Genomic DNA, 13,041 nt, shown 5'->3' on the forward strand with positions numbered 1-13,041 from the left:
ACACCTCTATATGTTGGTTGGATGACTGTTGGGGGTTAAAAAGTGATTTATTCTTGAGACCACTATCAGTTCCCACTGTATAGTTGGCCAAACCAGCTTTAGGGGCTCCTATCACTCTTGCGGGGTTCAGATAATATTTTTTAAGGTTAATCTTCCTTACAAACTTGTGCAAGTCTATATATACTTTAAATTTATTAACGGGCCTTTGCTTAGCACACTTCAAACCAGCATGTAGAATGTTGATTTCTTTATCGGTTAGGGATACTCCCGCCAAATTGTAAATTCCGTCTAATCGCTGTGCAGTCTTCTTTTTTTGTTCCCTGCGTCCTGCTCTACATCCTCTCGCTGTGCAGTCTTCTTTTTTTGTTCCCTGCGTCCTGCTCTACATCCTCTCGAGGTCGATCTCTCATAGGGGGCTGTAGATCCGATTGTGGCCTCCAATGAGGGTTGTATATTCCCTGCGATTGTGGAGGGCCCCAATATTGGGGTTTCCCCCGCCAGGGTCTGCCGCCCCTTCTCCCGCCCCTGCCTCTTCCCCCCCTCCACGGAAAAGGGCGGGGAGGGTTTGGGGGAGGGGGATTATACTAACTATATTGAGTTAGAGGATCATATCGGTTTTGAATGGGGACCCTATAGGGAGAGTCCGATCTCATATTCGACTGGTGCCCAAATCTTTCGCTGGGGTCTAATCGTTGGTTCCAATTACCTACCGCAGCTCATCTATTGTTAATATTGTTGGGATTTTTTGGGCACACGTCCTGTTGACCAGGAGCAGGCCTAGAAACCACTCTAGGGGTACTGGGTCCCGGAGTGGTCATTTGTCCATTGTGTTGTCGACTTGGCATTCCTACATTAGTGGATGGTCTCTGGTTGGGAACTGTCCCTGGATTTTGCCAGAGATATATAGAGTTATTCTTGAAGTCCCCCAAATCCCTATAATACTTTTTCACCTTCTTTTTATGTGTGTCTTTGTCTATTTTTTGTAATTTTTTCTTCATATCCGCATTAAATTTTAAAATGACTGGTAAATCCTTATCCTTATCTAAAACATTCTTCAAATCAGCGATCATTTTTTCTAAAATTTTCATTTTTAATTTTTTTCGTTTTTAGTTCCTGTAATTTGACACCTACATTGTTGAAAAAATCCAACCATTCTTTAGAGGAATTATCATCATCGATCCAGTTTGGAGGGGATCCAACATGGTCCGCGAAATATCGAAACGTGAGACAAATTGGATTTACCAGACGGACTCCCTGCACCCTAAGGGACTCAATGTTGACCTAGACATCAACTGCTTTATTAGCAATTATTGATATCTGCGTACAACATATCCATCTCTTTAGAGCAGTGGAAACATATTGTATCGGTTGACCTAAGGGCCTTTCTCTGTTTATTCGTACTAATCAGTAACATACAAGTGTTTTTGACAATAACCTTCTATTAATGGTAGTGCATCAGACCACCACAGAACTATGAGCTTCATTTTGGTGTATGTTAATTTATATCCGCACATAATTTCGAATTCTATTTACTTTTTAGACAATATAATTGTGGTATTTAGCCCCACAATTGGGGGATTTTAACATTTAAATTTATTTTATTAATTTAGTTGTGTTTAATAGGCATGTGAATTCTTATCATATCAATTTCATTTCTAATTTTAATCATATACTCATTTTCATGAGACTGTGAATGAGTTTTATACATGTTTATATAATAATGACATATATTTTATGTACGGTGAATGGCATTCAGTGTAATTTATTTATGCTTTTATGCTTTTAAAAATTATAAACTGAGGCTAAGTATTCTGCAGTCCCTGTGATTTGGCTTAAGGATTCGGCTAGATGACAACTCCCTCATGCATAGATGTAATCAGCATCGTGCATATGAGATGTGAGACACGATTGACTAGTGCAGTGAGATCACTTCCTGTGTTATTGTCATAGAAGCCGACCGGATGTTTACATCAGTGACGCACTTCCGGTCTGATGCGTGTCCCGCGCCGTGATTCTGGGCGGAGCGAGGATGCACGCCTGAAGTGGTCATTACCGGAAATGCTCATTGCAGTTTGACTTCCGGGTGACGCTTGATTGGGCGCGAGTGCGCACGCGCCGGCGTCAGTATAAATAGCCTACGACCGCGCCGTGCACACGGGCTCTCTGTTGAAGTCGGAAGACGAAACGTGTCAGAGCCGTTGTGCGCGGTCGCATAGGACACCTACAGACACGCCGTAGCTCATCCCAGATCCCATAATTTTGGGACAGAGTTTTCCAGCGGATTTTACACTTCCACTCAATGCCTTCACTATATGCTTCCTCCTGTAAGTAGACATCCTGAGGGGAGAGGGGCTACATTGTGTTGTTTGCTGTGTTTAATAAACGTCATTGGCGGAATTACACTATTGTTGCCCCACTTTGTTCACTTACATGGTCTTTGGAAACAGAGGAGATTGTGTGGATAATAGAGGAAAAGTGGGTCCAGTGTCCAACGTTTTAGCCAAGTGGTGGAAAACTTTGAAGGATCTTGATTCACTGTCATTTGGTGAGTTTTAAGAATAGGGGGGGGTGCACAAAGTGGTGGTGGAAGTCTGGTGCTGCAGTCAGGACCCCTCACACCCTTCCTGTTATAAAGAACTGTGTTTAACCTACCTACTTCAGGACCTGAAATACCCATCTGAATGTTGAAGGACTTTTTATTATATACTTCAGTCCGCTTACATAAGGGGGAATATTATCTCCATGTATAAATACATAAGGGGGGATATGATCTCCATGTATAAATACATAAGGGGGGATATGATCTCCATGTATAAATATATAAGGGGGATATGATCTCCATGTATAAATACATAAGGGGGATATGATCACCATGTATAAATACATAAGGGGGGTATGAGCGCCATGTATACAGTGGTGATCGAAAGTTTGGGCACCTCTGGTAAAAATTTGTATTAATGTGCATAAAGAAGCCAAGGAAAGATGGAAAAACCTCCAAAAGGCATCAAATTACAGATTAAACATTCTTATAATATGTCAACAAAAGTTAGATTTTATTTCCATCATTGACACTTTTAAAATAACAGAAAACAAAATAATGGTGTCTGCAAAAGTTTGGGCACCCTGCAGAATTTATAGCATGCACTGCCCCCTTTGCAAGGCTGAGACCTGCCAGTGTCATGGATTGTTCTCAATCATCGTCTGGGAAGACCAGGTGATGTCAATCTCAAAGGTTTTAAATGCCCAGACTCATCTGACCTTGCCCCAACAATCAGCACCATGGGATCTTCTAAGCAGTTGTCTAGAAAACTGAAACTGAAAATAGTTGACGCTCACAAAGCTGGAGAAGGCTATAAGAAGATGGCAAAGTGTTTTCAGATGTCAATATCCTCTGTTCGGAATGTAATTAAGAAATGGCAATCATCAGGAACAGTGGAAGTTAAAGCAAGATCTGGAAGACCAAGAAAAATATCAGACAGAACAGCTCGCAGGATTGTGAGAAAAACAATTCAAAACCCACGTTTGACTGCATGATCCCTCCAGAAAGATCTGGCAGACACTGGAGTTGTGGTACACTATTCCACTATAAAGAGATACTTGTACAAATATGGTCTTCATGGAAGAGTCATCAGAAGAAAACCTCTTCTACGTCCTCACCACAAAAATCAGCGTTTGAACTTTGCAAATGAACATATAGACAAGCCTGATGCATTTTGGAAACAAGTTCTGTGGACCGATGAGGTTAAAATTGAACTTTTTGGCCGGAATGAGCAAAGGTACGTTTGGAGATGAAGGGGCACAGAATTTAATGAAAAGAACCTCTGTCCAACTGTTAAACATGGGGGTGGATCAATCATGCTTTGGGGTTGTATTGCAGCCAGTGGCACAGGGAACATCTCACAAGTAGAAGGAAAAAATGGATTCAATAAAATTTTCGCAAATTTTGGATGGTAACTTGATGCCATCTGTGAAAAAGCTTAAGTTAAAGAGAGGATGGCTTCTACAAATGGATAATGATCCTAAACACACCTCGAAATCCACGGGGGATTACATCAAGAGGCTTAAACTGAAGGTTTTGCCATGGCCTTCACAATCTCCTGACCTCAACATAATTGAAAATCTATGGATAGACCTTAAAAGAGCAGTGAGTGACAGACAGCCCAGAAATCTCAAAGAACTGGAAGACTTTTGTAAGGAAGAATGGGCAGAGATACTTCAAACAAGAATTGAAAGACTCTTAGCTGGCTACAAAAAGCGTTTACAAGCTGTTATACTTGCCAAAGGGAGCAGTACAAGATATTAACTCTGCAGGGCGCCCAAACTTTTGCAGATGCCATTTATTTGTTTTCTGTAATTTTGAAAGTGTCAATGATGGAAATAAAATCTAACTTTTGTTGACATATTATAAGAATGTCTAATCTGTAATTTGATGCCTTTTGGAGATTTTTCCATCTTTCCTTGGCTTCTTTATGCACATTAATACATTATTTTACCTGGGGTGCCCAAACTTTCGATCACCACTGTAAATACATAAGGGGGGGGATATGATCACCATGTATAAATACATAAGGGGGGATATGATCACCATGTATAAATACTTAAGGGGGGGGTTATGATCTCCATGTATAAATACTTAAGGGGGGGGTATGATCTCCATGTATAAATACATAAGGGGGGATATGATCTCCATGTATAAATACATAAGGGGGGGATATGATCTCCATGTATAAATACATAAGGGGTCCATATAGCTAACTTGGTGTTGAGTTATTCACTTTAAGGTCATCGCAGAGGACAAGGGGTGCTCTTTACGTCTAGAGGAAAAGAGACTTTGTCTTCAAATATGGAAAACTTTCTTCACAGTAAGAGCTGTGAAAATGTGGAATAGACTCCCTCCAGAGGTGGTTCTGGTCAGCACAGTAGATTGCTATAAGAATGGCCTGGATTCATTCCTGGGTGTACATAATATAACTGGGTACTAATATTTATAGGTAAAGTTGATCCAGGAAATATCTGATTGCCTCTGGGGCGATTGGGAATTAATTTTTCTCCTGATGGAGCAAATTGGATCATACTTTATTGTTTTTTTGCCTTCCTCTGGATTAACTGTGGGTATAGGATTGTACGTTTATGTGTATGTAGCACTGTCCTAGGTGGTGCTAGAGGGAGAGAATATAGTTTTGTCTGAAGTATTTCACACTGGTCCAATAGGGAGGCATATTGGACAGTGGGAGGAAACCTAACAAATGAGTGCAAAGGCATTTAGTACAGCCCTGGTGATTGGCAGAGGAAAATGCCTCGGTGCATGCTGGGATACTGTATAACTGCCAGGAGCACTTGTGCTCAGGGTCTTTCAGCTTGAGAGCAGAGTCCTGGAGGAAGGGGGTGGCTGCCTCCTCCTCTGTAGAGGTGCCTTTCGGCCTCAGGTGATTGATCTGAGGGCCTAAAGTGCTAGAGAGGAACTGAACCTAGAGGTCCTGCAGAGCTGACTGGAAGGGAGACACTGGAAAGGATCTGATTCTGCATACAGGGGGTACAGATCTGTGTCAAGGGGCCTGACTTGAGAGGGACATCCCTGCAGCTAGCTCAGTGGACGTGTAGATGCTAGAGAATGTCCTGAAGGTAATGTAGATCATCTATTGCTGGAGAGAGTGCAAGGAGACTTAACCCCTTCCATAGATGTGGCAGTATGGTCCAAGCAGTATGACTGCTTCCACAAGCAACTTGGTGAGGCCAAGTGAGAGTTGTCCTTATCATCTGTATATAGTTCCAGTTGGAGTATCCCACTATTCCCTTCTCCCATCCAAGTTCCACAATGAATCCCAAAAATCTAAACCCCTGGACTGTTTGAGTGAGGAGCCATTGGGAGTAAGGATGGATGTGTGAACTGTACCCTAAGTGACTGTCTGCAGGTAATCAGAGGAGACCCATCAAGTCATCACACAGCAAGCCCTACGGGGACAGTGCTACATGTGTGTATATTTTTTTACCCATTTGGTTGAAATAGATGGACTTGTGTCTTTTCTGCCAGACTAACTATGTAACTATTTACCATCAAATGAAGTTCAATTTGTCCTGAAAATGCGGTATAATCCACCTGGATTCACAAAGTAGTTATGATGATATTTAGAGATGTACTAACATGGGTCAAATTTGCAAAATTGTGCTCAGGCATTAACATTTGTTTTACCCTCAGTCCCTAAGGGCTAAAACATCTTTACAGACAGAGTTTACAGAGTAAAATCAATTTGGGTATCAATATTGTGGATGAAGGAAAAGGCTACAGAGTTCAGGAACAATCTAAAAGGGAAGCAGAGTAACATTTCTCCAGGATGCTGACAGTCAGTCACCATAACACAATGATATCACTCAGCATGCCGAGCAGAGCAATACAATTGCAGCCACTTGTCTATTATACAGAACCTCCATATTTATAGCTGTATTCTGGGGAGACCCTCATGACTGTTGCTCGGGGTTCTGAGCCTTGTGCCCCATGCATCCACCTGAACTTCCATCAGAAAGAGGAGTCGAGGCTCCAGATTCTAGGTGTGTGTCTGTAAATCCTGCATAGAGAATTGGGGGCTGTTCTGGTCCCCCCACTATGGTCACATCATGTCACTGCAATGTGCTGAGATGTTACCAGGCAGACAAAGATATGCCCCATCACCTGCATGGAGAAATAGGAGGGGGAGGGGCTCCAATCTACAGATGGTTGGTGGGATGATGGTGTCTGGGAGGATCTTCTACACTAATAACTCTCTTAGTTATTATTTTATACATTTCTGAGGTTTGTCAGGACTAATCTCTTCCCTAATCTTATTTCCAGACAAACTGAAGAAGATTACACATGACAAAGGATTATCAGGTTAGTAGGACTTCCATGTCTGATATGAAATCTCTTCTGGATGAACATTGTTTTATTGTAGTCTGGATCAGTGGTGGAACTACCAGGGTTCCAAAGGTTGCATTTGAGACCAGGCCCTGGCATCCCCCCACTGTAGGGGGCCCCATGACAGCAGGAAGGGGGCCACTGCAGAACTCAGTTCACACTGCTGTGATCCCAAAGTTGTGCAACTTGCTTACCTTACAAGTTACCTTGTGACTTGCGTGCGATTTTTTGATTTAACATTGTAGTTTATGGCACTCAAATCGCACCAAAGTTACAGAAAAGTATTGCAGGAACCTTTTTCTTTGTTGCTGCGACTTTAATCACATTTATTAGGACAGCACTCATTGAAATGAATGTTTTGACTTGTCACAGCTGTGTGAACTGGGGCTTATAAAGGACCCCATGACAGGAACAAGTGGAAAGGGCCACAGGCTAGACAAAGGGTCCCGGCTTATGAGGGAAAATCCCCAGCTTTGGAGGGAAGGGCCCTGGGACAAGAAGAAAGGGCCTGGGACTGATGGAAAGGGCCCCAGCAGTCAGGGGTGCCATTCATGGCTTCTTGCACTGTGGCTCTGAAGGTTCTAGTTACTCCTCTGGTCTGGATGATGTGTCCATAGTTTGGATGCTTCCACCATCCTCCTATATTTCATGGGATATCTTCTTTTAGGGTTCCATTCTTCGGGTTTATGGTTAGAATACAATATTTCCAACTCTGTCTTATAAATACTATTTCATGTGTGTATGAGGAATAAAATATTCTCCTTTCTCTCATAAAGACATCAGTAAGGAACACAGAGAGTCTATGAAAGAGAAGCACCAGAGGATTCCAGAATATAATTCCCGTCCGGGGGAGGCTGTTCATCTACAGAATATATTCACCAAGTTATTGATGATAGACGGACACCAGAATAAAAAGGGAAAAGAAGAAGAAATAAGGAGTTCAGGTAGAAGACATGTACAGATCATGGAGAAAAGATCCCCAACCACAATCCAGGCCCTCTTTGACCCTGATAAAGATGGGTTCATCCCTAAGATTGTGGTGTTACAAGGAGCTGCTGGGATTGGAAAAACAATGACCTCCAAGAAGATCATGCTGGACTGGGCCTCTGGGGATCTCTATGAAGACAAGTTTGACTTTGTGTTTTATCTGAGCTGTAGAGAAATCAACACCATCCCTGGAAACATAAGTCTTGTGGGACTTTTCTCCAGAACCTGCAGACTGAGTTCAGATGACCTGGTGTCTATTCTGGAGGATCCTGGAAGTCAGAGAAAACTTCTCACCATAGTTGATGGGTTTGATGAACTGAGGTGGACTCTGGAGGAGAAATCTGAGGTTTGTCCTGACATTTCTATGGAAACCCACAAAGAAATAATTGTCCAAAGCTTGCTCAGGAGACAGATTCTCTCACAATCTTCTCTGATCGTCACCACAAGGTCACTGGCCATGGAGAAACTGAACACATTCATCGATGATCATCGCAATGTGGAAATCCAGGGATTTACAAGGGAAGATCGGGAGGAATATCTCCATAACTTCTTTGGAAATAAAGAAGATGCAGACAAGGTTCTCAGTATAATAAAGGACAATGACGTTCTGTACACCATGTGTGCCGTCCCCATCACATGCTGGATTGTCTGCACTGTAATGAAACAAGGAATAAATAAAGATTTGGCTTTAATTCATACGATGACTTCAATTTACCTTCTCTACCTGGAGATTTTACTAACCCATCACAGTAAAAAGGAGCAGTCTGTACGCAGGAAACAAACCTGTCTGAAGAAGCTGTGTGCTCTGGCCAATCAGGGAGTTCTGAACCAACAAATCTTATTTGAGAAGAAAGATCTAGAAAGACATGGACTTTCTCTGGATGAGGTGGAGTCTGTATTTCTGAATGAGAACATCTTTCATTGGGACGTCCGCACCCAGACCTGCTACAGCTTCATCCACCTGAGTGTACAGGAGTTCCTTGCTGCTCTGTATTATGGAATGGATGATGGGTCCGGATCTATGGAAGGTACTTTCCTCCCAGAGATCTGTAAAGAGGAATCACTATCAGACTTCAGTTCAGATTACTCACATTTAGCATTATCTGTACAATTCCTGTTTGGTCTCTTAAATGAAAATCAGGTGAAGGAATTCTCAGAGAGCACAGGAATCCCCATCTCACTCCGAGCCAGACCTGCAATGGTAGAATGGGCCAAGAAGGACCTCAATCAGATTTTCCACACTCAGACCATCTTCTGCCTGTATGAGACTCAGGATGAGGACTTCATTAGGAGAGTCATGTCTGGTTGTACAAGTTTGGAGCTGTCCAGCTCAGGTACTGGTCACTTGTGGATGAACAGGAATTATTCCAAGCAGCTGAGCTATTGCTTGATGACTTTGAAGAGAGAAAGTTTTCAGTCTTTATATTTTAAATATCTCACTGTGGATCCAAAGTGCCAGAAAATTCTATCTCCATTCCTACACAGGAGTCGGAAGGTCAGGTAAGTGAGTGTGAGGATCTCCTAACTGAGCTCAGAGAATGGTCAGGAACCTGCATACAGTATAACGGTGATTATCAGACATGTACTCCATCTACCACACTTGTTAGAAGTCCGGGGAACTCACACTTTCCTCAGCCCTAAGCCCTGGTTCACACTAGTGCAATTTTCCAGCGACCTGCGACATTCTGGTGACATGTAAAGTCGTAGGTCAGGTGAAAATTAGATTTTAATGGGCGTTGTCTTAATTGCTGCATTTTGAGTCACTGCGACAAAAGAAAATACTTCCTGCACTACGTTTGGCAATTCTTGTGCGGCACGACTCCCATAGACTTCAATGTAAAATCGCCAGAAAGTCGTACATTTGTCTGAATGTTTAACACTTTGCTGCGACTTCTGAGGCAATGTTTAACCCTCACCTCTCCTCCCTGGTCATCCTTGCTGCCTAAAATCTTCCTCCCAAGCACATCCCATTCACACCTGAGCGTAGTGGAAACGCACATTCCCACCTCCATTTTCTGTGTATTTTCAGGTGTAAGCACACATTGTGTATAAGAAGCCATTCACTAGAATGTTCTGCCCAACATGCGACAAACACTCCAAAGTAGCTCAGGAACCTTTCCAGTCATGGAGTGTTGTGCATTTTGTGCAAAACATGCGTCTGCTAACTGCGATTGGGGGGTCATTACCAATTAGTCGGTATTCACATCTGTGTGTTTCTAAGTCTAAAAAAGCAACGCACGCCACACTTGTGCAGATGTAAATGAATGGTAACACAAGTGCAATGCGCCTTGCTGTGCGTTTTTGAAACATATGGCAAAGCGCATGTTTTCTTGCAGTCTGCCGTGCATTAAACAATGTACAGATGTAAATGAATAATAACACAAGTGTGACGCACATTGCTGCATATTTATGAAACGCACAGCAAAGCATGCGTTTTCTTTCAGGTTGCTGTGCAGTTGGAAATGCACAGATGTGAATAAATGATAATGCATTTACTACTGCCTGGCAACCCGCAAGAAAACGCATGCTTTGCTGCATGTTTTGTGCGGCAATACACATCACACTTACATTACCATTCATTTGCATCTTCAGGTTTAAGAACACACGCCAACCCGCAAGAAAACGCATGCATTGCATTTAAAAAATGTGCAGCAACACACATTGCACTTGCGATACCATTCGCTCACATCTGCACGTTTCTGAATGCACGGCAACCTGCAGGAAAACGCATGCTTTGCCACACGTTTTGGAAACATGCGTCATGCTTGCCTTGCCATTTTCTCACTGCGAGCGTGATGCACGTTTGCAGCGCATTTCTGAAACATGCGACAAAGCAGACAATTTCTGTGCAGTTGATGTGCATTCAGAATCATGCAGATGTAATTGCAGCCTGATTGGTAATGACACCCAATCACGTTTAGCAGACGCATGTTTTGCCATGTGACAAAACACGCTATGAACACGGATCCATCAAAGTCACATAGGAATGCTTCTCAGTAAAGTCCCTTTGAAGTCGCACCTGGTCACCGGGAAGTTGTAGAGTAAAGTCAAGCTGGAAGTGGCTGCGACTTTCATGTTGTGCTGTGTGAACCAGAGCTAAATGGTGGTTCCCACATATCACCTTCTACACAACTTCTGGTAACATCGCATCATTTACATCGTATTACCCTTTCACTGACACCCAATTATACCATTTATCACACAGAACATTTGGAGGGAAAGCTTAGTGTTCAGAGATCCGGGGGAGGGGAATAATGCCAGGGGTGTGACATCATCATCCCAACATTGGAGGGACCAATTGTCTGCAGAAGTGGGTGGAGATGGGAATGTCTGGACTGCATTTCATATCTGGAACCAAAGTGGTGTTCCAGAATTTTCCAGAAACTGATGATGAATGGAAACCCCTGTGTAGGAAGGCCGGAGACCCCGTATACATATCAGGGGCCTACTTTAAGTTTTGTCTGGAGTGCGACTTCAAAGACCGCTCATAGCAACCAATGAGAAGTCCTCATCAGGTCCAGTATGAGACTGCAGAGCCAGAGGGAAGGAAACCATGTGGAAGGGAAATGTTGGGTGTTACATTGTTATTCTTGGTGTCAGAGGTCATCCATTCTTGGTGGTAATTATTATCTCATTATTGGTTTGTAGGTTTCGGTATTGTATTATTTCCAGTAAAGATTGTCTGGGAGATGAAGAAGAGTCCTCCTCTTCAGGATATAGAAGGAAGTCTGATACTCTTTCCTTTCTGAAGAACCCGGAGAGTAAAATTCAGGAATTGGAGTAAGAGAAATGTGTGATCCTGCAGTGATGGGGAAATGTGACGTCTTGTGATTGTTCCCGTCTCTCAGTGTTTCCTTCTATCTCTGGGTGTCCTCCATCCTCACCCATCTTCCATCATCTCTCCTCTTCTCATGTCTTCTCCTCTCTGAGGGAATCTTTCTCTGGGTGTCCTCCATCCTCACCCATCTTCCATCACCTCTCCTCTTCTCATGTCTTCTCCTCTCTGAGGGAATCTTTCTCTGGGTGTCCTCCATCCTCACCCATCCCCCATCACCTCTCCTCTTCTCATGTCTTCTCCTCTCTGAGGGAATCTTTCTCTGGGTGTCCTCCATCCTCACCCATCCCCCATCACCTCTCCTCTTCTCATGTCTTCTCCTCTCTGAGGGAATCTTTCTCTGGGTGTCCTCCATCCTCACCTATCTTCCATCACCTCTCCTCTTCTCATGTCTTCTCCTCTCTTAGGGAATCTATCTCTGGGTGTCCTCCATCCTCACCCATCTTCCATCACCTCTCCTCTTCTCATGTCTTCTCCTCTCTGAGGGAATCTTTCTCTGGGTGTCCTCCATCCTCACCGATCTTCCATCACCTCTCCTCTTCTCATGTCTTCTCCTCTCTGAGGGAATCTTTCTCTGGGTGTCCTCCATCCTCACCCATCTTCCATCACCTCTCCTCTTCTCATGTCTTCTCCTCTCTGAGGGAATCTATCTCTTTGTAATCTCATCCATGGGATTTGGGGTTCCCCTTATAGTAGAAGAGTGACCAGGCTATGTAGATATGGAATGACATCCATATTCCTAACAAGCAGGAAATAGGATGGAATAGAAACCCTTAGGGCTCGCTCACACGTCTGATGATTATGAAGAAGGAAGCAATGCTCAGTAACACTTCTATGACATTTATCATGTGTCTTCATTGTGTTTATGAAGCTCTGAAAACACTACAAGAAAACTTTTAGGTTTAGGGAGTCTCACTTCTAGCGCTGCAAAGCTATCTTTATATCTACCCTGTAAGGGAGGTGTCACTGCACATTACCAATCATAAGTGGCCGACCACAAAGTAGGTTTTCTGCATGTACATAATTTGTGAAAGTTTGTGTGGTCTCACTCATCATGCTGCAATATTGAACAATTTAAATATATCTTACTTATATTGTTTTTTATACCATTGTAATATTCCTGTATAATTGTGCTGAAACACATTTTGATTGTTAAAAAATAAAAAAAAAAACGTATATTTTTTAGGTTTAGGGAGTCACACTTCTAGTGCTGCACAGTTGTCTTTCTATCTATTTGGTGTTGGATTTTGTGGATGAATCCTTCTGTGATCAGCTGATTAGTATATATAATTGTAAGACGTTTTGGCTGTGCAGTGACACATTTCCTGCC

The 13,041-nt window shown here is 42.8% G+C and overlaps 1 protein-coding gene across 1 annotated transcript in view; it reads left to right on the plus strand.

Moving 5' to 3' along the window:
- The window catches only part of LOC309553399 (NACHT, LRR and PYD domains-containing protein 3-like), a 997,590-nt gene that overhangs the window by 924,735 nt on the left and 59,814 nt on the right, over nt 1-13,041 (plus strand). The window contains exons 4-6 of the mRNA XM_082254576.1: nt 6,827-6,865; nt 7,666-9,376; nt 11,525-11,656. Coding sequence (XP_082110702.1) covers nt 6,827-6,865; nt 7,666-9,376; nt 11,525-11,656 — 1,882 coding nt within the window. The remainder of the gene's footprint in view (nt 1-6,826; nt 6,866-7,665; nt 9,377-11,524; nt 11,657-13,041) is intronic.

Source organism: Pelophylax lessonae (assembly GCF_965119305.1).
Source record: "Pelophylax lessonae genome assembly, chromosome: 4".
NCBI lineage: Eukaryota > Metazoa > Chordata > Amphibia > Anura > Ranidae > Pelophylax > Pelophylax lessonae.